The sequence below is a fragment of the Echiichthys vipera genome (assembly GCF_963691815.1).
Source record: "Echiichthys vipera genome assembly, chromosome: 3".
NCBI lineage: Eukaryota > Metazoa > Chordata > Actinopteri > Perciformes > Trachinidae > Echiichthys > Echiichthys vipera.
In genome coordinates this window covers 7257970-7283869 of record NC_139828.1, presented here as the reverse complement: position 1 = coordinate 7283869, position 25900 = coordinate 7257970, and the positions used below count along the sequence as shown (strand labels likewise).

Sequence of the window (25900 nt, the reverse complement as noted above, 5' to 3'; positions counted from 1 at the left end):
GTTAAGAGACGAATGACAAGATTAAGAAAGAGATTTGATTCTTCTCGTCATCGTCGTACAGTGTACAGGCTTCAATGCAATTCAGCCTAAACGTCACACTTCCTGAGTGTGTTGGAGCTCTCGTTAGCTTTTTAAGCTTTGGACACATAGTTCACAGTTTAGTTCCAACATCCAAACGGTGAGCTGGGATTTAGGAGGATTACTTTGTCCTAACAAGGGTCTATAGTTTTAACACAAGGTTAAAAACAAGCAACATGACTGTGTATTAAGGTAAAGATCTAAGGAGAGAAATCAATTCCAGGGAGATAAGATACAGACATGTTTTTTTTTCATACATGACAGCACTCATAAAAGAGGGCACTCAGAAAGAAGAGGATGTGACATTTTCCCTGAACAGAGCTGTGTGTCTCTCCCTGTCTCTGTCCAGAGTCTACAGATGAGGAGGTGGATAAGCTCCACTGTCTGAACCACAGCGGCTCCTCAGCCACCTACTCGGACTACTCTCCCTCACAGGGCTCCTCCGGCTCCTCCAACCCACCCGGCAATGCACACTCACACTCACACTCACACGCGCACACCCACTCTCACGCACACCCACACCAACACCCACACCCACATCCACACGCTCCCGCCCTGCCAGCCCCAAGCAAGGACCAGGCCCCTCAAACACACTGGACCAACAGGTACACACAGACACCCACACACACACACACTCCTGCTTCATGTTCAATTTCATCACATCCCCGCGACTATCCATCATCTCTTCTTCTCTTTCGATCGCATGCCCCCTTCAATCTCCTCCATCTATCATCCATCTCATCCATCCATCCATCCATCCATCCATCCTCTCCTCCCCTCCGTCTTTCTGTGTCTTTCTCATCTCTCTGTTCGCTCAGTCAAGGTCAGAGAGAGACTCATTAGGATGCTGCAGACTTCTGCTCCGGATTCTCTCTCGTCCCCTGTCTCAGCTCTCTTGTGCTCTGCTTCAAAGCTGTCCAGTCCAGCCTTCAGTACTATCTAGGGGATTTGTTTTATCACACCGACACATAAAAGAGACACAACCAAAGGCTCGGTCCTTCTACTGATATTGTTACCCTTGTGATGATGTTTGAGAGATTTGGAATTAAATATAGCATTGAAAACTTACTCAAAACTGAGTTGTAATGTAGAAGAAGAAGAAGAATTCCTTTTATTTATCCCGCAAGAAAAATTCAAATTTTTTTTAATGTAGCTATAAACAAATAACAATCTCATATGTCTTAAAATGCCAGACGTATTTATGGCATTTTCAGTAAAGCCTATGCTGAAGATTGGAGCCTAATGCCGGTAACAACATTTGCATATCACAGCATATCATTTTTTTTTAACATCAACACATGACAGAAACATACATGTTTGGTAAAAATCATAATTTTGGTTAATGAACAGAACATTCTCAGATGTTTCAAGAAAAAAACAATTGTTTCTAAACTTTACCCTAAACATGCCTTTTGGCGCTACACGGTTCTGTGTGGAGTTTGCATGTTCTCCCCGTGTCTGCGTGGGTTTTCTCCGGGTTCTCCGGTTTCCTCCCACAGTCCAAAGACGTGCACGTGTTCGGTTCATTGATGACTCTAAAAATTGCCCGTAGGTGTGAATGGTTGTCTGTCTCTGTGCGTCTCTATGTGCCCTGTGATAGACTGGCGTCCTGTCCAGGGTGTACCCCGCCTCACGCCCGATGTCAGCTGAGATCGGCTCCAGCCCCCCTGCGACCCCGATAGGGACAAGCGGTTGAAGATGAATGAATGAATGATATCTTTTGGCATTTTCTTGCGATTGTCTGCTGTATCCGTATAATAGCTCTACTTTTCAGTGTTGGTGCAGGCTGTTGTATCAACATCTATTCAAAGTATAAAGGCTTGCTGGTAATTGACACATTTTAATATCACGGCATTGCTAAAATGCTTTATTCGTGTGCCTTATTTGTACTTTTTTACATCCTTTAAAATGGGGTCTGGTTAAAATGCAAAAGTTGACGTAACAGTCATCAAATGTACGATAGACATTCACATTATCCCCAGGAGCGATCTAAGGGTTGAGGAATCTCGTAGCATTGGTTAGATTTATGCCATACTAGTTTGTTTGTCTCCTCTCTGACGCCGCAGGGTCTGAACAGATATTTTGTATGTTTTTTTTTAAACTGTAACCTTTTCCATTGCTCTCCTGGAATGGAGTAGTTTGTCTATAATAATCGTAAAAACTCATTTCTTCGTCCTCATTCACTCTTTCCATGCCTCTCCTCGTTCTAAGGAGCCCCTGCAGGTTGAACGCTGGCTTTGGTATTTTTATGACATTAAAGTTGTCATTTCACACACGCCCTGGAGTGATGTACAGATCACAGTCTGTACACTCGTCTCTTTGTCTGTGTACTTGTGAAAAATGTGGTATTTGCAAACTGCGTGTGGCACTGAGGGAGGTTGAAGGCATTAATATTTTCTGTTCAAGGCTGTTCTCGGAAACATTAATTACAGCAAACATGGTTGTTGGCCAAATTGATCTTCCAGAGAGACATCAGAGAGAAAGTTATGTTGTTCTAGTGCCCATTGGCTCAGATTAAATGTACAATTCATAATAATGTAGTATGACACGTCACTGTATATCTAACATGATTAATGTTTAATATTTTGCATCTTTGCAGAATCGCTCAGTCGTTCCCCAAACCCATTGACTCCAAGCCTCTGCTGTCTCAGAGAGAAACCCCTCCATCTGGAACCCTGCAGCAGCGTGGGGATCGACGCCCACTGAGCGAGCCTTTCGATTGGTCTGAGGCCCCTCACTATGACAACACAGGTTTTGATGCTGAGGAGTCTCCTATGGACCCTCCATCCTCCACTGGGAGTCAGGGAAACCCACCACTGGGCTCCAAACCCCGCAGCCAGTCAACACACGGGCGCCGCCCCCTCCTCAGGCAGGAGCGAATCGTAGGAGTACCTCTGGAGCTGGACACTCAGACGCTCCCCTTCCATGGCAACCAACGCTCCACTCCGGACAATGACCCACAATCCTCGGGACATCCTTCCCAGAATCCTTGGCAAAACTGGACTAGAACCCCCAGCCCGCTGGAGGACCGAACAGCTTTTCCCTCCAAACTGGACCTGACGCCCACCTCCAGCCCCAACCCGGACCGCAAGGACATAGACCCAAGGTAACTGAAAGGAGTGCCAACAATATCCCAGTTAGCCCTGAGATATGCACGGCATTACAGCAGCATTTGTGCCCATTTCCCTGGTTAAAGATGCCGTATCTTGTTTTGATTCATTTCCCTCTCAAATGGTGCTGAAGCAATCAGTTGATTCATCAAAAGGTTGCTCAGCAGATAATGAATTAAACATTTGCGATTGTTGTGAAGCAAAAATGCCAAACACTTGCTCGATCCAGCTTCACAAAGTATGACAAATGTCTGATTATTTATTTATTTATTTTTATTTCTGCAATGTTAATAATGTGCATTTTTAAGATTAATCAAAATAATAATTATAAGTTTCATCTGAATTATTAAGTAACAGTTGTAAAATTAGCTCATGCCGTAATCTCAAATGTCCCTCTGTGAGTTGTGTAAGGGCTTTATTATAAACCAAACTGATGTTGGGAGTAAAATGTTTGCATTATATTTGTGCAAAAATCTGTTGTTATTAAGCCGCTGGACCCCTTCCTTTTTTACGATCACATTAACTGGTTCCAGACATAACGGCACTGCTACACCTGTATTTTTCTTTTTTCTGCTCTAGTCCGGCTCATTCTTTTTGTTTTTGTCTCCCAAGGCTGGAACAAGGTGGAGGACCTTTGCCCGGTAGCTGGACATACCACAACAATCAGGGGGAGCAGAACAGAAAGGATCAGCTAAGTGTCACCGGGGGCAACAAGGTGACCGTGGTGATGAGTAAAAGCTCGGACCGCCTGTCCCCCATGATGAGGGAGACGAGGTCCAAGTTTAAGAAGTCGCAGAGCATCGATGAGATTGACATTGGCTCTTACAAGGTCTACAGGTAGGTCAAGTTTTGTTTCTTGACAAGTTTTGTGAGAAGTCAAATGATGAGAAGGTTGTGGTTGATTTTTCTAGCCGTTTTCTCTTCAGTATTCCCATGGAAAGCTACAGTTCATCCATTGAGCAGCAGACTAGTTTGGACCGTCAAGATTTGCCCGGTTCGATGGAGCAGACCAACATGTCACGGTCACAGTCAGCCCCCATGTTAGACGACGATCTGATTTTCCCAGGACACGGAGGCAACAGCCAGAACCAGTCGGGACAGAACCAGAAACCTGCCATCCCGCACAAAGCCTACCACTTTGACCACAACTACAACCCCCAGGTTAGCAGCTTGTCTCGTTCTTAAACCTGCTGTAACCCAGGGCAGCAGAAATAAGTTGTGAATGCAGATTTGACACATCATCACATTTTAAACTAAAAGATGTTAGTAAGCAGTTTTGTATTAAACATCCAGCATGGATGTCCGATAATTACTCTCTTTTAGCTCTGTTTTTGGTCTCCACCATCTCCAGAGGGAAATATCTGGCTCTTTAGCTGCTGAATGCTCCACTATATTTACCCGCTTATCTCTAACTGTGTCTGGCTGCTGTTTTGGAGCTTATGCTTTTACATGTTTTTGTTTTTATATAGCTTTCAAGTAGTTCATCACAAATTACTACAGCAAGATAAAAAAAAAAGATAAACCTCTGGCGGTCAACAAAGTCAGGGGATGTTTAATTACTCTATAAATTCTTCATTTTCTTGACAGTATAACTACATTAAAAGATAGAAAGTTACTGTTTTGTATGATTTGCAATGCCTGAGAACTTTCCATGGATTTACCGGTACCACTCTAATCAATCAGGTGACCATGGACCGTCGGGTCCCTCCCCCCTTCCCCAACACACCAGATTATGTCAACCACTCATCGAAAGCCTTGGAGTACATCAATCAACCAGGGAAGACATTACCCAAGGAGTTAGTGAGCCCTCGGTATCGTGCATATCCACCACTGGAGATGTTTTCTTTCCCCCAATCACCAATCAATCAGGATGGTCCGCCCAGCCAGCATCAGCAGCCAATCCCAACGCAGCGCTCCCGGCCGGGGTTTTTGAGGAGAGCCGATTCATTAGTGAGCTCAACAGAGCTCGCTTTGTTCCGCAGAGTCCATGAAGCCCAGCAGGAGGCGCTGCAGGAAGCTCAGTACAGACAGCAGGTGAGAGATCTGGTCTGCAAAATAATGCTTCTTTTTGTGTGTGTTCGTTTTAGTCTTTGAAATGTTGAAAATGGCAAATGTTCCTTATTGAAGTGGTCTGTTAAATGTCCATCCACCACACTCTTCCCAAATCCACTTTTGGTTTGACGTAGATGTCTTTTATAGTTGTAACCTCTCCTCTCCTCAGCCGGACCCCCCTCATTATGGTCGGGCTTTGGCCTACTCCACCCCCATGGAGCACTCTGCTCTCACCAACATGGCCGACAGCCAGAGCCAGATGATGCACAACAAGAGAAACGGTCGCTACGATGACGACTATCCCACCTACCAGGAACAGAAGAAGCCTATGATCGGTTATCCGACCAAGAGCCTGACTCAGCGTCGCCCCCTGTCTGCCAGGAGCTACAGTACTGAGACTTACGGAGCATCTCAGGTAGACTGTCATCTGAGCCGGTGATGCAAACTGTTTAAGCTGCATGTCTTTGCATGTATGTCCCCCTTTAACGCACTAATTTGTTTTAACTTGCAGTCACACAAAACCCACCATTAAAGTGAGTCCTGCTAAAAAGTTAGGGCTGCAGCCAACAGTTATTTTCAGTATTGAATCTACTGATTTATAACTGTACTCATACAGTAAAACTGGGGAAACGAACAATATCAGTCACCGACAAACACAAAACAACATAAAGACAGAAAAAGTAGCAATGCTGTTCTCCTGGATTACACGACTGGAGGACAACTCATTTGACTTTGACACTGGAGATGAGGGGTTTTCATTGTCCCAACAACAGGATACTTCAGTTTCCTTTGACCATGACCACCAGCTTTCCTTAAACATTCCCTAGTATATTAGTTTGCAAAAAAAGATTCTTTGTAAATCATTTGAAAGGGACAGCCTGCTTTGTCATAGAGGTACGAGGACTTGGCCTGACAACTGAGTCATTTTATTCATCCATTCTACACCATTTACCTAGGTCCAGGTCATTGTAGCTGCAGACTAAGCAGAATATCACAGGTGTGTTTTGCCTCAGCCATAGCTCCACAGATCCCAAGGCATTCCCCTAAAACCATAAATAATCCCTCCATCATATTCTGGGTTTGCCCCAAGTCAGACAAAAATAGTCCCAGAGAGTGGTCTCGGAGCTGAAAGCACCTTTCAGCATGAAGGAACAGGACACAGGAAGGGAACTAGGACACTGGGAGCCCTTGTGACCGCAGTCTAATTATTGCAGTCTTTAGCCAAAGCACCAAAGATCAAAAGTGAAGGTTGAAATGAACATCACCTGTTATGTAAAGAGCTTCACCTTTAGGCTAAGCTTCATCTTCCCCATGATGGTCTGATACTTAAACTTGCTGAAGTGACATGCTACTGAACATAACAATTCTCACTAGTATGGTCATTACAGCCCATGCCTGTCACACAGTCATTTTTATGAAATATGAATCCTTGCCCTCAGGCCCGTCCAGTGTCAGCTCGTCCTACCATGGCCGCCCTGCTGGAGAAAATGCCCCCTGACTACACTCTGGCAACCTGCCCCGAGAAACCATCTGATGACACCATCAAAGTAAGACCTGGCGTACCACAGAAGCCTGAAGACATCACCTCCAGGATGCCCGCCGATTGGAGGCAACAGCTACTTAGGCACATAGAGGCCAAACGGTTGGACAGGGTACGTCACTGAGATGCAGGGACACTGAAGAGGGAGACAAACTCTCACACACACACACACACACACACACACACACACACACACAGACACACTTACGCACACACACACGCGGAAGCCCTCCCTGTCTGTATCTGTGTAAGTCTGTGTTGTAAGATTGACCAGATATGTCTCCAGCTGCATGTGTGTCCCATCCACACTGTCGCTCTGTCGGGCCGACCTACTGCACACTCACTACTGGATATGTGCCGAAGAAATCACATGTCCTGAAATTCAACACAATCTGCATTGTGACAAGAAATTTGATCTTGTGACGCATCTTATACACGTTTTTGAAATGATTGAAAAGTCCCCAAGATAATGCTAATTGATGGAGTTTAATGTGGCCTGTCCCAAGTTTTTATTTTTTATTTTATGGTTTTTATTTAAATCAAAAAATAGATAATTTAAAATACAGCTGATGTTCAGAAACAGCTCTTAAAACAAGCTGACTTTTTGGTGTTCAATACCATCACTTGTTGTTATGGATAAATAGATTTTGCAGCGCACAGCATATCGACACTGATCAGGGAACAGTAGTATGCTTAAAGGACTAGTTGAACATTTTAGAGAAATACTCTTGTTCACTTTCTTGCCGAAAGGTAGATGAGAAGAAGAAGTCTGTATGCTAAATATGAAGGTTCAGGCAGCAGGCCATATGCTTAAATTATCATGAAGACCGGAAACACGAAAAATACACCTGACAGCACCTTAAAGGCGCGCTAAGGGCGCACTCACACTGTCCGTCCGTCCCGTGCCCCGGGCTTTAGGGTACTTGTCCCCCCCTCTCCCCCCGCGGCCAGGCCCGTTGGTACTCACACCACCTGGGCCTCGGCGGATGCTTCTTGCTGCCTATACGTCATCGTGCCGTAACACGTCACACGCATTGATGACGTCATCGCGATGCGTCGCTTTGTTTACAAATCTTTCCATAAACCTCAGAGTTTTTGTGCGTCTTGTCGACTGTTTTTGAATATTTTCATCGACCAAATCTGCAGTAAACACTCCAACAACATGTCATTTTATGTGAATAAACATACAATATATAATATATTACGGAGCTTTAGCGTTGTGGCAGGTTAATTATTTTACCTTTGGACAGAGTGAGACTAGCTGTTTACAGTCGTTAAATCTCCTTATATTGACGGTAACTCTCTAACATGAGAGTGCTATCAATCTCCTCATCTAACTTTCAGCAAGAAAGTGAAAGAGTTGGCGTTGACTTCGAACAGAGCTGTGCGATGGTGCGACAATGAAGCGTTGAAACACATTGTCTCTAAATACGTACAAGTTTATCAGTTTTCAGTTAGGGACTGGGCTTATTGTTTAAATATCCACACATACATAACTAATTTAAAACGTTACACACATTAGTGTTGGAATGAATTGATCCACCAGTTGTTGCTTGTATGACACAATGCTCTCTGTCTGTATTGATCGATCACTAGCTAACATTTCTCTGTGCTTTCAGTAACTTTGCACTGTTGTTGTTGTTTTATCAGTGTTATTGTTGTTTGTTTTTATTTGTGTGTGGAGCTCCCAGTGTGTTATCACCACGCTGCGGCCCACTGCGTGGGCTTCCCCCCCTCCTCCCCCCTCCCCTGCATTCACCCATGTCATGTGATGTTGTCTTCTCCAATCAGAGTGGTGTCCTAAAGCACAACACGCTCACGCTGGGCATGCTCTGTCAGGGCGGGGGTCACGGCCAGGGGCGCAGCAGCACTTTGAACTTTAACCTTTACAATAACACTAAGCATGAGCCCCCTGCTGGCCGCTGGCTGCCACTACCTCCTCCTCCGGCTGCTAACGCTGTGAGTATCCCTCTGAGAACAATGAACCCCTGGTACTGCTGTTATAATTGCACACATAGGTAACTACAGAGAATAGCTGCCACTGCCTCTTCACCCAAGTGCAGCAACAATGAGCTATGATTCAAATGTGCGCTATTATTGCTATTATAATTAAGATTATTATAACTGCCTTATCCAGCACCTCAAGCTGTGAATGCTGATGAACTGGGTATGTGATACCTTAGTTATGGTGTTCAAATCCCACAAATCTTTCTCAGACACGACTGAGAGCCACTTCAAGCGTCAAGTGTAGCAGCCAATGAACAAGTTCTGGTGATGGATTGGTATTTCACGAGTGTCGACTCAATTATAAGACTTATATGACTCTTTCCATATTTCAAGGTAACCAAAACATAATACATAATAATACACATACTGTATTCTGTCAATTTACAGGTAGGTCTTTGTTGGGCGTTTCATGTCTGCACCACATTCAACCATTTGCTGCTCGATACAAATAAACAATAGTCACTGTTTTAAACTGGGAACACTTTAAACGCTCTAAAAAATTGTTTTCCCAAACTCCTTACTGTTGGTAATGGAAACAACATTTTTTTGTGTACAAATTTTATTGTAATTCATATAAAAGATTTCAATATTTTGTTTTCTGTGCTCTCCTTACCGGTTCGAAGTAGACAGGGCGAAGTTAGGAAATAGGCCACCTACTTCCATTGAGTTTTTAACTGAAGACATTTTCTTTTATTTCCAATTGTTGCTAATCATGAATATTTAATGTTGCAGAGAAATGAAGCCAGGTTCTCAGGGGCTTTAAATGAGAGTGAGAACGAGAGCAGTGGTGTTTCCGGACTTTTTTGACTGGGGTGGCTCAACTGGGGTGCTGGCTTATGCAGGGGTGGCATGAAGCTTGTGCATGCACACAAACACACTGCGGGATAACATTAGTTTACCATTTCTGTCTCCCTCACTCTGATACGTTACAAGAGAGTCCTTTTAGGGGGTGCAGAATTAAAACAATATTTTAACCCCCGGGAATTGATAAAAATGTCAAAAATCCCTTTAAAATACCACCAAGACCTTGAGGAACACCACAGAAAAATCTGTGCTGTAAACTTTTGACATTTGGAGATTTCTGTAAGAATTGCATTTTTCAAAACTGCATGTAAAGGAGAGACTCGCGGTTACCCGTAGAACCCGTTTTTATTCAGATATCTTAAAGTCAGAGGTCAAGGGAACCCTGGGAAAATAGCCCTGCCAGTTTTTCCCTCGCCAAAATATTTCTTTACTTTGAAGCATTATTTAGCTCTTCCCTGCATGACCTGGTTGACACCAATGGATTCCTTAGATAGTCTAGTTTCATATCATACCAACATCTTCATTTCGCTTTAATCTGGAACCTGCGACAGCCTCTTAAAGACAGTAATCTGGGCAGATTGATCCGGATGGTCCCATGAGTCTCTTTCTGAGCTGGCCAATCAGATTTCAGGGGTGGCCTGTCGAATGGTATTTACATTGCACAATATAAAATATTACTCTACTTAACCTAGAAGGGAAAATGTCTTTACTAAGCTGTTACAGCTTTATAGTACACATGTACTCACATGATATTTATATTAACCTTGGTTTATACAATCTTGGTTATCCAAAGGTTGATACATGAATTAAGTTAAATAACATTTCCAGTAATGGTCGCTGTCTCTCTCTCAGACCCCCTCTCAGCAGGCTGCCATGCTGGATAATGACCAGGAGGGGCTGTCAGGGAGCAACCAGTGGGCTCCATACTCACTTGGCAGGAGGGACGTCCCACCTGACAACCTCATGAAAAAGGTAAGAGCTGTTTTTTGTTTTTCAACCTTTTTGTCTTAGTTTTACTGTTTTTATCCAGCCTAGGGATCTTGGAGGGAAGAAAGGAACTTGTGTTTATGTCTTTCAAATGCAATGCAATGTCTCCATTAAGCACTTCTCCGGTGTGCATGTGAGCGTGTCTATGTGCATGGGAATTTTAGTCTCTTAATGCCCCCTCCTCTGTCCACAGAGTACCCACTCCCACAACCCTTCCCACCAATCACACCAATCACACAACACCATGATCGTCACTTCCTCTTCCTCCTCCTCGTCCACTACACCTCATCGTGTGGTCGTGCAGCAAGGCTACGACGGGATGATGAGCAAAGGGGGCCAATACCAACCGGGCATGCCCTTGTCAGTGGTTCCCTCTGGGGGACAGGGGCAGTATCAAGGCAACATGACTCAAGGTAAATGATAACAAATGGAATAAAAATGGTTTGTAACCCTTAAAGTTGTATTTTGGGGGTTGAAACTGATGACACCACTTATCATGACTTATAATGTAGAACATCCAATCATGCTGTCACATCCAAAATGTTTGTGTTTCTTTAATCCAATCACAGTTGTCTTGGGTGGCGTTTAGCCTCAGAAGGGGAGCAGGATGCTGTCTGCAATAGGCAGCCAATGGCAGGCTTCAGAACTGATAACTTTTCGAGGGTCACGAATCATCATTAGCAGAGGCACTTCCATTAGCAATTTTAAGCCAGTTAGCGTACCCTGGTGTTGGTTATATTTGTCTTATATTCAGTTCAAACTACTGTAGTTCAAAATGTTGAGTTAAATTTACCCCCAATTGAAACCTGCAATCTAGTAAAATCAAGCACGGTTCTTAAACAGCCGACAGATTAACAAATCATAGATCGTTTTATTTCAGAGTGATACCAGTTTCCTTTTTGTCCCATCCAGGCCATCCTGCTCCTGGTTACCCCGGCGCCGGTATGGCCATGTCCCCGTCTGGGAACCAGCCCCAGTACAACCCCCATTCCTCACACACGTCCCATCAGCCCGCCACCAACCCTCAGTACCATGGCAACCAGGGCATGGCCCACAGCAACCAGGGCATGGTCCACAGCAACCAGGGCATGGTCCACAGCAACCAGGGCATGGTCCACAGCAACCAGGGCATGGTCCACAGCAACCAGGGCATGGTCCACAGCAATCAGGTTGTCATGACCCACACGAACCCACGGCCTCAGAGCGCTCGCTGCCTGTTGCAGACCAAAGGCCAGAAGAGCACAGATGGTTTTCCGGAACAGGTATCCGTCTGTCTGTCCGTCCTTCTGTCGTTCTGTCTGTCTGTCTGTGCGTCCTTCTGTTGGTCTGTCTGTCCTTCTGTCGTTCTGTCCTTCTGTCTGTCTGTCTGTTTTGTCCTCAGCAATCACATCCCACGCTATGTTGGAGGTCTGTTTGAAAATGGCTGTGCTGCAAATGATGGCTTAAAATATAGGGATTAGTTTAAAAAGGGCAGTTTTTTGGATGTAGGTGAAAATAGTACAGTACAAATATAAACAGTGAGAGACTAATGCACACAAGAAATAGAAATGGTGAAAGTCAATTGATGCAGAGAGGCAAGGCCAAGATGTCAACTACAGGACATAAACTAACTGGGACACGTAAGTGTAATTTTAGCCCTCTAACAGCAACGGGTTGTGAGAAGAAACAGCTCTGTAAAAAGCCACGGAGGCGTAGTTCTAAATCTGAGATATTTCACAGATGGAAATCGTTCGTACCAGTTTAGCTGGGAACATGAAGTCATTTACACCATCCACATCAGGTGATCTTCCTGCTGGGTTTTGTTTTTCCCTTCCTAGTATGAGACGGCTTTCATTTTGCCAAATAGAAAACCTCTGACGTGGATATTTGTGGCTCAGTCGTAGTTGCCAGAGAAGTGAGGACCTCCAATATAGCTGCCAAAGCGTGTCACCTATCACATGAAAGCACTCTTCCACCACTGTGCATGTTGTCTATCTACTCTGTGCTTGTGCAAAGATTGTTATATTTCACTGTCACTTGTCTTTCTTTCTTTTCTGTCTTTCGTTTTTTTCTCTCTCCCTCCTCCTCTCTCTGTAGTTGTGTGTGAGAATAGAGAAGAACCCTGGTCTTGGTTTCAGTATCTCTGGTGGCATCAGCGGCCAGGGGAACCCCTTCAAACCCTCCGACATGGTACGACCCGACCCGGCCTGCCAGCCAATCACAGCCTCCCCGGCTTTACCTCAGAGTTGCCATGGAAACTGCTGCTGCTCGTTGCCGCAGTGTTTCGTCTGTCTCTCTGTCCATCTGTCTGTGGGGCAGCAGTTGACTTGGTTAACTTTGAGTCTCTTTGAGTCTGTGATCTTAAACTACAGACCCTTTGGAAAATATCAGTTTGAAGTTTATGCATGTGAAAGAAGTCTGCGGTGTGATGAAATACATGAGAACTGCACCTCTTCACATATTAGAAGTGATTGTTAGCGTTACCAAACAGGATGGAAGACTTCAGGGAAATGAGACCTGAGTTTGGCAAACTATATTATTAGGAAGGATAGTAAAAGAAACACTTTTGATGACACACACTATGCGTGTACATATCATTAATAGTGTGTTTGGGTTAATTTCCAGTTGCCAATATTCAAGTGCTCTTTTGGAAAAATGAAGTCACAGCAACAAACTTGAATATATCAGTATTTAGAAACAGGGGTGGGACAAAATATACAGACGGCGATAAATCATATTACTACCTCTTGCGTTGCATTATTGATGCACTGGTGGCAAATATCGATATTTCTATTTCATTCTGAGTGTATTTTTTGCATTACTTTATTATTATTATTATTATTATTATTTTGTTTTCTGTCAACTTAATTCATGCAGATTGAATAGATTTTAGTGAGGCATAGTTGTATCCTTCCTTTAAACATTTTAGCCCCAGAACTCTTCTGCTTTCTGGCAGTATGTAACTGAATACATAATAATACATAATCCCTGCTTTTCCCCTTTTTTGGGGGGGTATTTTTTCTTCTTCAGTTACACAGATATCACAATGTACCGTAGATTGTTGTCTCACAGTGTATAGAGTATCGCAGAATCGTTACCGTTGGCAAAATACAGCGATAGTATTGTATTAGTATAGTATTGAGTTCCTCCCACCCCTTCGAAATAGATTTGAGCCCACATGCACACATGATGTCTAATTACAAGACATGCCAAACTCTTTTACCTTTTCTGCTCCTGAGTTTGACTGATTCTCTCAGTGTGCGCCTGTGTTGTGAGCCTGTTGGGGTTGCAGATCCCCCAGGCTCCCTGCACATGGAAGTCTGTCCTAGAAACATGCTGCTATAGTCAGTCTACAGGAGCGAGGCTGCTCACGGAGCTCTGACAGCTATTTTAGGAAGGCTGCCTTAGTTCTGGGACACGGTGGGTGATTTTAGATGTTCAACACTTTGATCTCGGGACGGAAGTACGACTGATTTTACCGACTGCTGTTCAGATGCTGAGTAAGAGACGAGACATCTGCTCTATAAATAGAAAGGCTACAATAAGAGTTCTTTAAAACAGCCCATGTGGTACTGTAAACGGGGGATTAATTTAAGACGGGGGTGTGAAGTGATAACATCGAAACTGTCGGTTCATCAGTTGCTGACACATAGAGTTATTTAATCATCCCCACCTCTACTTGTCTCCATAAAGCTGCAGCCTTTCTATTATTAATGCTTGTGAGTGATTCTCCTAAATATTGTGTCATCTATGACATTTTACATATTTATTTATCCATACAGGAGACCGGTATACTGTTGGTCTAGATACAGGCACACTTCATTTCTTCAGAAGTTTATTAAAGAATATTTAACATTATTAAACCTATGATGTATTAGATTGTCAGCCATTATTAGTCAATTGTTGACCATTTAAATAAAGACTAAATACAAAATAAAATAAATAGATAATTCTACTGTATTCACTATCACTCAGTTGCTGATTTAAATAAAGACTAAATCTGAAATAAATAGATAGATACTTTTACTGTATATTCAGTATCAGTCAATTGCTGACCATTTCATATCAGGAAACATATATGCTGATAGATACAGATCTGTCTGTGATTCGCCAATGCCAATAAACGGGTCTGGCTCTACTTCTGGGTTTCTGCAGTGATGTTAGTCACAAATGGGGATTTTTCAGTGAGTCATGGGAGTGTTCAGTTCAAACGTAAACGCTGCAAAGTGAATGTACACTTAGATGTCCTAAAAGTGGTGCGGATATGAACTATGTGTCTGCTCCGCTCACCTCAGACCCCACGCGTGCCCCCCGCAGAGACACACAGGGTCTCATGGAGGATATTTTGCCTTCCGTCAGAGTCTAAACAGCCACTCTGTCTCTTTTAATCACCCTATTCTTAGTCTGGTCCCCTTGTTGCTTCTGTCCACACATGTGAGGCTTCCTGTTCAATCGTTGTCAACTCTGGACTGATTCCTCAGCAGTTTCTGCTCAGACAAATGGAGACGCCTCTGATTTTGTTTTGATCCTCTTTTCTGACCCACTTAGGAGAATAACTCCTTTTGGTTTTATCGATACATTTGTGAGTATTGTAGTCAAAAGAGACATTACTAGGTTTAAGACTATATATGTTGTATTTGTTTTATCTTTTTATGTAATTAAAGGCAGACTCGAGACTTAATTGAGCAAGAGTTTAAATAGTTGAAAGGACTGTGAATCCACACAGCTTGATTGATAAATTATACATCTGTGGTTTCAATCCCCAGAGCGTACTACAGCCACGGCTGTGCCACAGGACTGTGACTCCCCCTGGTGGTCAGCTTGTTGTTTACACTCATCCTCTGATGTATCTGTGCTACAGTAGAAGAACACTCTCTAACTCATATTAATCAGTGTTCTTTAAGTTTGTAAAACACTAAAATACTGTTGGTAAAGTATCATTTTCAAATTGGATTGGAGCTGGAAAACCTGTCATTTCCATTCAAATTCAAACCAAAGATGCTTCCTCTTAGACAACTTCACTTTTTCTTTGTTTTTGCCTTAACATCTTTTAATAGTTTTTACCTCTAAATACTCTGACCTCTCTCTTCATAATGGCTGAACACACCATCAATATTTCACGATGTAATATTTGTGTGTTGTTCAAATGACACAAGCTATAATCCTAAACTAAAACCTTTAATATTTTATATTATTCGATAATCTGTAAATGAACCTAACAACATATTTTCATTACATGTATTGTTGTACTTTAAACAGAATATTTAATTTGGACCTGGTCCTACTTTTTTTTGAAGATCTAATGTATTTGCATGTGTTTCTTGGGTAGGAACAAAGTAATCTTCCAAAAAAAATTACCAAAGTCAGATTAAGTGAAGTTTTTTACAAAGCAAAACAGGTTCCTCATCTATCTGACGTGGTGTTTCACAACGTTTAGATCTCCCAATGATCCCAAAACATTTTAACATCCCTTGCAAACCTGCCACAAGTCATGATCAGGTTTCTATAGAAATGACAATGACTTAAGTTAGAAGACGAGCTGAGGTACTCTAAGCCACTGGGTCAGTTTCCCATCTGGCTAATTAGGGTTCAGCGAGTGGGGAGTGGGGACGGTGACTCGGTCCTCGTATTGACGGGAGTGCGATCCCGGGCTTTGATGTATTAGCTTCTCAGGCTCTGTTTAAGAACAGAAGACAAGGTTTTAAGGAGCAGAACATAGATTTTTTTTCGTCATGAACGTTTGAAGATCCAATTTTCTGTTCCTGCTGTCGCTTAATATGCCCTTTGCACACAGAGCTGCTGTCCATAACATACTTATCAACAGTCATCTTTGGGAGGAAACTGTATGTTATCACAACCTTCCCTATCTCCAATATCGTCCTGAAAAATAGACCAATTTTTCAAAACTTTTGAAAAAGTCTGTGTATTTTCAAGATGGAAAGGTTTTCGCGGGGCACTGCAGCTTTGTGTGCAACTGCTTTGTGTGTAAATGTATAATTGTTGTGACTAACGCTGCACAATTTTCAGCTGTTAAACACATTTTTGTTGTACAGTGAGCTCCATATTCCACCTTTGCACAGTCAACTGACCAGATCTAAATTCCAATTACTGTTTTTAGTATGTTGTGCATAAAACACACCACATTGCATATAAAATTAAACAATTTCATCATCAAGTGTCTTTGATTGTATACATATATGGGGCTCACTGTATAAACATAAATGCCAGTGTTACCACAAAGGGTAACCAAACTAATACTTCTAACATACACACCTCTTTAACATGCAATATATGTGTTTGTTCTTGCGTTTCCTCATAGACTGTGGAATGAGTCACGACTACATGTTAACCTTTACCTGTTAAGCTCACTATTGTGTGTTCAACGCGTGCACGACCTGTTGAAACACATTGAGTCGACACAGCTGCATTGTCCCACACTTTCTGTGTTCAAAAACATCTTTCAGCTCTCGGTGAAAAGATGTTGGTGTTTTTACAATCTCTGCCTTGGGTTATTGAGGGAGCACATGGGTGATGAAATACCTTCTGCCCTCCCCGCTACCTACTTCTTTCCCCTAGTTATCACCTGTCCCACACCTATTCTTCTTGCCCTAGTTTTTATATCCTTACTATATACCTATTTTTTTCTCTCTTTCTAACCATATGTCTATGCCAGGTCTAATTTATGTCTTTTTGGGAGGAATCTATCAGTTTCTTTAAATTATAACATAGATGCCAATAACGTAAGTAACTCCACATACTTTAAATAACTCAAATTCATCATGAATTGCATGCCTCTCTAAATCTGGAACAAAGAGAATGCATTGGTGAACTGGCCGTATATTTTTGGCAGAAATGTGATTGGTGGGGGTGTATTGAGATGAGAATGAGAAAGGCAAAGATTCTAAACCATCGTGTCCCTGTGTCGTCCTAACGGTGTATCATTTTGACTTATAGGGTATCTTTGTTACTAGGGTACAGCATGACGGGCCCGCCGCCTCCGCCCTGCAGCCTGGAGACAAGATTCTGCAGGTAACCTCCTCTCACTCGTCATTAAATGGGCCAGAAACAGCCGCACCCTGCCCCTCCCTTCCTGACCTTCCTTACCCTTCCCTTATGTAAGAAACGGCAAGACAGAGCATTTGGTAGGGGAAAAAACAGGACGTTTGCTCAACATTTGATTACGCAGGCTATTCCACGGACAGCCACAGCGACTGAGCCAGTGATCACAATTCAACCCACTGGTGTAATCTTACTGTGTTTATATCAGTATTTCCTCACCTGTATATTCTGCCTCTGTGTGTTTACCTGTTGGTCCATAATTTAGGCATGACTCTCCCAACCTCTCTCGCATTCATCATAAGCCAGTGGAGCTTTTTGTAGCCTAAAAAAACATGTTTATATCGTTATTATCGCTACCTAAAAGTTGTCTAAAGTTTAAAAAACCATTTGAAAGGCTTTTTTTAAGACTTCAACTGAACTTACTTCAAGCCACGTAATCATACAGCATTGGTTGTAACTATAACTGCAGTGGTGATCATGGCTACCACTTAGATATCTTTTTCTAATTTCTGCTTGTACCCGTCATCAGGGTCACTTCAAAAAACATCACAATGAACATGAAAGACAAGAGATTACTTATAGCCACACAAAAAATGTCCACAGAGAGGAATTGAGCTAGATCAGCGGTGCCAAACTGATCCAGTAAAGGGCCGTGTGGCTGCAGGTTTTCATTCCTACCAAGCAAGAACACACCTGACTCGAGTCATTCAATCACCTGGATTGTCTTCACATAGTTGATTTGTTGAATCAGGTGTGTTCTCGCTTGGTTGGAATGTAAACCTGCAGCCACAGCGACCCTTTACTGGATCACATTGACATCCCTGAGCTAGATCATCACTGAAAATGTCCCAGAAAAACTATCTCTAGGAAGCAGTGGGAACCCCGGACGATTGAAAAACTGATTTTTGAGCCAGACGGCCGATGTTTCTGTGCTCTTCCCAATCTGCTTCTACATGATCTCCCTTATTAATGATTCTTTATATACAGTAACTTTTGATAAGATTAATAAACATGCGGTATGAATTACAGTATCTTCAGATGACTCGATTGTTTCTCTTAAATATCAATTATGAAAAAGCCAACATGCGTACATCACAAGTAAACATGAGTGCATTCTGAGTCTGTGTAGTTATTGAAATTAAGCCTAGCAGGGAGACTTTCCCAGGGGCTATTAAAACAACTTCAACCCCCCCGTATAGATCCGTTAAATCGATTCAATAAACACAGATTTTTCATAAATATTGGCTTTATTTATATATTTACTGCAGCTGTTATTTCAAAGTCTTGCTATAATTAATTAATGCCGGTGGAAATGAGATGCCAGCACTTTACCATGACAGATTCACCCCCCTCCTCCCCCATTTCTTTCATCTTTCCCTCCCCTCTCTCCTCCCCCCTCGTCTTCTCTCCACAGATGTACAGTTTAGCTGGATGAACTCATCTAAAAGCCCTTTTTTGTCTTTACCCCTTCTCTCTCTCTACAGCATGACTGTGTAGCTCCTCCTCTTCTCTCTCTTTTCCCCAACAGTGATGTGTTACTGAGATAATGATGGCAGTGACCCTCCATCCTTCCACAAACACACACACAAACACACACACACACACACACATAGAGATATGTATGGAAATACTGCAGCACACATACCTCTATACATACATGCACACACACATGCTGTTGACTGTGCTGCGTGTTTGCCTTGCAGGCTAACGGACATAGTTTTTTACACATGGAGCACGAGACAGCCGTCTCTCTGCTGAAGAGTTTCCAGCGGATGGTGGACTTGGTGGTTCTGAGAGACAGCAGCACGTGCTAAAAAAAAAATAGTTTTATAACAAACAAACAAACAAACACAACGCTTCTCTACTCTGCTCATCGCCATCCCATGCCACCCCACCTGTCCTCCGCTGGAGGCTTGTGGAACTGAAAAATGAGCCGCCTTTTTTTTTTTTTACCTTTTTAGGGGAACAGACATTGATTTGCCTATTGCTGGACCAAAGGCAAATACTAGTGCCAAATGTACCATAGGAAACATATCGGCTCTTCTGTCTACCGGCGGTCAGGGACCTGATCGACGGCTGGACGGACCCCCCAAGGACACTTTGAGTTCCAACAGGGCTGCTGCAGTTTGGATTTTGTGGATGTTAATTACAAAGTCATCTGAATAGTTTGTTTTCGATTGGTTAGTTAGCATTCTGGAGTCTTTTTTTGCTTTTCTCCGCTGCCTCTTTTTTTGCCGTCCATGGTAGATTTGTAATTATTTCGTCTGTGTCGCACACGATCCACCTTCTCTTCATTGTTCTTCTTTGCTTTGTTCTCTTTTCAGTTCTCTTCGATTCTGTTCTGTTCTTTTTTTTCTTTTCTTTTCCGTTCTTCGGTTTCTTTCGCTGTCTTTGTGTGTTATTCTTTTCTGCTGTCTTCTGTTCTGCAGGTATTATTGCCTCCAGTGTATAGACATTGAAGACTCTCTGCCTTGTGTACATATATACAGTTGCGGCTTTCTAGAGCTGCACTCTCCTTGGGGCCTGGACAGACAGCTCGCAAAAGTTTAAGATCAATATAAATAGTGTTGATAAATCACATTCTTAACCCTCTCTTGTGAACTTACAGGGATTATTTCTCCAAATGGACAATTTTCTAAAGTATACCACTGATTTTTGATTTTTTTTTTTTTTCTGTAAAGACAATACCGTTGCTAGTTCATTACTGCTACTTTTTCTTTTCTTTTTTAACTGTTGCTTGCACAGCCGTGCTAAAAAGAGCTAAAGCAATATTCCTGAGGCTCAGCCCATTGAGGTTTTCAGCAGAGCCTAACTTGTCCTACAGTGCCATCTATCAAGCAAGTCATGCTAATGTTTACACACACTGCCATGCAAATGAGCTAACAGGCAAACACACGTAGAGTAGACTTACAGGTATGTGCCCTCATACACAACACATATGCAGTAGTGTGCTCTGTGCGCTATTCATAATGAAGACAATATTTTAATCTGATTTTACATTCAACTGCTTTAAAACCAGTCACAAACACACACACACACACACACACACACACACACACACACACACACACACACACACACACACACACTGTTACATTATTCATAATATCTGTGCCAAAATACGTTTTCTAGTATTGTTGCAGCAATGTTGCATCCTTTTTCTTTTCTTTTTTTAGATGTTTGAGTTGTATGATAAAGTCGCAGCATGCTTTCATATCATTGGTCACTGTCAGCCAGCCATTTTCTGTTGGCTTCCAGAGTTCTCTACTCCGTAGAAGACTCTGGATGTATTATATACAACCGAGTTTCAGTGAGACTGATGTTCTGTTTGGTGCCATATGGACCCTCTGCCCCCTCCCTGGTTGTATTCACACAGGCCCAAAACATCAGAGCTTTACCACTTTGTGGCCCAGATCTGATCTGCACACAGTGAGAGCAGCAGCGTGGCTTTAGTAAGCAGGCAAACCAGTATTTGACATTTGGTCTGGCCTTCAAATCCAAGTGTCAGCAAGCATCTGCTCTGCTGAAGTGTCCTGACCTCTGGCCTCCCCCCAGAGATAAGAGAATCCCTAAAAGAATCGATGATATAATAATATTGCTGTCTTAAAGGGACAATCAGGGAAAGATCTGATCTGTACCACAAAGGCGATTGGCTACACTTGAAATTTCAGTGCGACTCTTGTAACCTGAGGAGATGCTAATTGATACTAGGTGCACGTGGAAATCTAGATTTGCCAGCTTTGATGGTGAATGTTCAAAATGTTATGTGGATACGGAAAGAAAAAATGTAAAATTGTATCAAAGGTGTCTCGAACCATGTCAGCGTGGTCTCATAAAACATGACAGACGCAACTACAGAAAAAGAATGAAGAGGTTCATTTTCCGTCTTCGTGTAAATGCAACACGTGTCGTGGAGACGTTTCATGACAGAGCGTTTTGTTTTGTTCTGTATAACATCTGATGTTCCATCCAGAGCAAAACAACACCCCCCCGCTGTCCTTTGCTTTTACTTGACATGACAGTGTCATCCTGTGCCCATTTTGTGTCGGCCCTCTTAATAAGTGTTAGAACATTTAATTTATTCAATGAAAGGGACACAAAATGGCACAGTTTAGTCGTGCGGTTGAGAGACTGAGTCTTAACCACTGGTGCCCACCCACCCAACACTATTTAGAGTTTGAAATATCAGAGGTATTGTGATGAGAACAGAGAAAAAAGGTTTGATAATATAATTATTTTTTACTACATGTTTCAGGTAATTCTTTCTAAATATATTGATATACCTTAGCTTTGCTCAAAAATTGTGATATTTTATAATAATGACACTTATAACAAAGTTATGGATGGAAGTACGCACAGTATGACTTGGAGACCTACACATGTACTATCCAGAACTGTATAAAATGTATTTCTACTGTAATTGTGAATTTGTGTTATACAAATATATATTATATATATATGTATATGACTATAAAAACAGTCATTTTCTATGTGTTTAAACTGCATAAGAGCTGAACAAATGCGGAGGACGGTGTGTCACTGTACATAGCTGTGAATGAACTCCAATTTAAAATGACTCATATTGATTGTGAATGTACTCATGCTTTCTGCAGTACCCACACCTACCCAACTTGAATGCTGCTTCTTCTGTTGTGTGACAAAAAGTACTTTGACCTCCGAAGAGAGAACCGCCGTCGAGTTATAAGTTGGACAAACTTTTAGTGACGATTTAACAGAACTATTTATTTATTTATTTATTTATTTATTTGCACATGCAAGTTGAAATCCTTCCAGTTTTAAGTTTGAGTATTAACGCGGAGAAATGTAATTGCAGAAGTATATATAATATATATCATGTGTTTAGAATGCATTTTGCAGACGCTATCTGTATATACTATTTAAGATACAGTTTTTACAAAAAATAATATATGTATAAAATTGAAAAAATGCTGTGCAGCGATTATACTGGAGCCATTTTGGGCTTTGGGAAGTACCATTTTTTCAGTATATAAGAAGTGTTTTGAATAATGTACTAAAGTCTCTATTGTACAAACAATAAAAATGTCACTATTGGTAATCTGGGTTCCTCTCGGTGCACTGAGCTCTGTCTTGAGGGATGTGTCCAGAAAGAGAGAAGGATGAAGGGGTGAAAAGAGTGAAGGAGACAAAAGAAGGTGATGGGGGGGGATTGGCTGATGAAAAAAGGAAGAAAGATTAATAAGGGGACTAGAGGGGAGGGATAAGAGGATGACCTAGCGTGGATAAAAAAGGGAGGTAGAGAAAATTGGATGAGGTAAAGAAAGGAAGAGAGGGAAGCAGAGAGAGGCAGTTTCCTCTGCTTCTCTGTGGATTAAAGTCGGTAGACCCTCTCATCAACTCAGCAGATGCTCCTTTGTCCCCGCCGCCCATTAGTCTAACAGCCCGACTCTCATACATCCCTCTATCCGTCCATCTCATCTATTTCTTGACACTTATCTGAGCTGTGGATTACAGAGGGACAGCTGAGTTTGTCATCGGAGTTTCTCATTAGAAAACCATGTCAAGTTTGGTCCACGGTGGTAAGTATAATGTATTAAAATACTACTAGGTTTTGCACACAGCACATGCAACTGAAAAAAATATCAGTTAGGCCTTCTGTTGATAAATTGGCATAACATTGGGGCGGCAGCAGCGCAGTCCATAGGTGAGTTGGCTGGGAACCGTAGGGTCGCTGGTTCAAGTCCCTGTGTGGACCATGTATGGAGTGTGGACTGGTGGCTGGAGATGTGCCAGTTAATTTCCTGGGCACTGCCGAGGTGCTGTTGAGCAAGGCACCGAACCCCCAACTGCTCTGGGCGGTGGTCACTGGCAGTTCCCTCGCTCTGACATCTCTCCATAATTGCATGTATATAGGTCCTGTCTGTGCATGTGTGTATTTCAGGCCTCTTTGTGTAACATGAATAATAATAAGAGTGAAAAAAAATTCAATTTCCCCGTTGCAGGATAATCAAAGTAATTCTTCTTATAAGGACATTTCTGTAAATCGGACTTGAAGCTGGAGTTCAAGTCTGAAACCAGTAATAATTTCCATACGGAGAGCTCAGAAGACACGATGAGATATCCTTACTGCTCTCTACCGGCTCGACTTATTAGCCTTTTAATTTTTATCCAAGACATGATTAATGGATATCAATGACAAGGAAATTAAATGATCAGTCAATTTTATGGCCAATTAAGAAAATCCATTACAACTTTCGCCTAATGTGCTCATTCATCCATCATTCAGTGTGACTCAAATATAGAGGAGTCTGTTATTTGTCATTTGCAAGTTAGAAGTGTTTAACTTAATACTATGCAACATTTTGCATAGTGTGTGTGTGTGCCACTGTTGGCCATCCATCATGGGACTTTATTTTTAAGCTACTTCTTCAGTATGTAAGCAATAATGCAGGTGGTTGTGTCCTTTAAAAATAACAATGAACAAGGCAGAGGCGAAGGAAGCCACGACACAAAGATAAGTCTGTGTATTGTTGTTGAATAATTATAATAATAATAATGATCTATTAGTACATTTTTAATGGTTTTTCTTAGTTAGGCTTAGTTTCTTTCATGAGTGACAGATAGTAAAAAAGTTGATGTGTGATGTTGCCATGGATACGTATGCACAGACACCTGTCAGGCAGTAATTCCCATGCTTATAAACCCCAAAGATATTAAACAAAATAAAAAGACATACATATCCATGATAGACCCTTTCACTGGAATTCCATTGCTCGGCAACAGCCTGGGTCCTTGTCAACTTCCTGTCAGTTGATGTCATTCAAACATGCGTGTCCGAGTTTATTTCCTGTTGCAGTGTTTCAGTGTATGTGAATGACATCAACTGAAAGGGAGGGGCCGAGGCTGTTGCCTGGCGATGGAGTTCCATTGAAAAGGTTAAAAGTTTGATTGCTGATGTAAATCAATTCAATTTTATTTATAGTGCCAAATCATAACAAACGTTATCTCAGGACACTTTACAGAGTAGGTAAAGACCAAACTCTATGATTTATTTATGATAAACATAGACCCAACAATTCCCCCGTAGAGTACGGTGGCGTTGAAAACCTTCACTATAACAGACAGGAACGTCAGACAGACCCAGCTCTGTGGAGGACGCACATCTGTCTGCACCGGTTGGGGAGGAAGAAAAGAAGAGAGAAAAGACAGACAGATGGACAGAGAGAGACTAAGACAGACACACTTCCAGAGATGCAAGCAACCAAAAAAAAACAGTATAATAATATCTATAGTAATGTGAATATGACTTATATGTTATGGCAGTTAATACAGCAGAATAGTAGAAACAAGCACAGCTAAGGTGATAGATTATAATGGTGTATATATATATATATATATATATATATATATATATATATATATATATATATATATATATATATATATATATAGTATAATAATGTATAGTATAATAATGTCACTACTACTGAAATGTAACTTCCAGTGAGTACATTGTATTTTCCTTGAGGTTTTTTTTTCATTGTATGCTACTTTATACTACTTTTTACTCAACTGCATTTGTACGACACATTTATATATGACAGATAGCTGCTTTTAAAATATGATGTATTGTTAAAGATTAGAATAACCAGTAAAGTAATCAAAGTTAGCTCCACATGAACCAGATAGATAGGGTGGACCATGTGTGTCCCTGTGTGGACCATGAATGGACTGGTGGCTGTAGAGGTACCAGTTCATCTCCTGGGCACTGAACCAGTGCTGTTGAGCAAGGCAAGGCTCCTGAGCCATTGGCAGCCCTCTCGCTCTGACATCTCTCCATTAATTGCATGTATATAGGTCCTGTTTGTGTATGTGTGTATTTCGAGCCTGTGTGTGTGTGTAACCTGAATAATATTCTATTCTATTTTAATGCGGTTACTAATTAACGTTTCAGAAATAATAATCCAATAATAAAAATAAACCTTTAAAACTCACTAAAATTCTTTTCTGCAAAATGTGTACTTTTACATCAAATACATTTTACGTGCATGCAGGACTTTTACTTATAATGCAACATTATATGACACTGTATTGTAACATATTGTATGATAAGATGCACAACTGGATTATAATATAGGTATCAGTGGCTTAACTTTCTTCCCTGTATCTGTCGTGACCATTCTCTACTGTTCTCCTGGCGTCAGTGCGCTCTGTCGAACAACTCTGCTTATGTGTTACAGGCCGACAATTAACAATAGAGGGTATAGTACACACACACACACACACACACACGCACAATGACGAA

At 41.9% G+C, this 25900-nt stretch overlaps 1 protein-coding gene across 1 annotated transcript in view; it reads left to right on the top strand.

The window, feature by feature from the left end:
* lrrc7 (leucine rich repeat containing 7) overlaps positions 1-19430 on the top strand; it is a gene marked incomplete at its 3' end in the record, with an annotated part of 41648 nt that extends 22218 nt beyond the window's left edge. Inside the window, exons 19-32 of the mRNA XM_083940462.1 lie at positions 428-683; positions 2678-3184; positions 3801-4025; positions 4115-4349; positions 4872-5222; positions 5410-5655; positions 6680-6892; positions 8572-8739; positions 10444-10563; positions 10772-10991; positions 11491-11840; positions 12655-12747; positions 17512-17586; positions 19320-19430. Coding sequence (XP_083796588.1) covers positions 428-683; positions 2678-3184; positions 3801-4025; positions 4115-4349; positions 4872-5222; positions 5410-5655; positions 6680-6892; positions 8572-8739; positions 10444-10563; positions 10772-10991; positions 11491-11840; positions 12655-12747; positions 17512-17586; positions 19320-19430 — 3170 coding nt within the window. The remainder of the gene's footprint in view (positions 1-427; positions 684-2677; positions 3185-3800; positions 4026-4114; positions 4350-4871; positions 5223-5409; positions 5656-6679; positions 6893-8571; positions 8740-10443; positions 10564-10771; positions 10992-11490; positions 11841-12654; positions 12748-17511; positions 17587-19319) is intronic.
* Positions 19431-25900: the final 6470 nt, after the last annotated feature.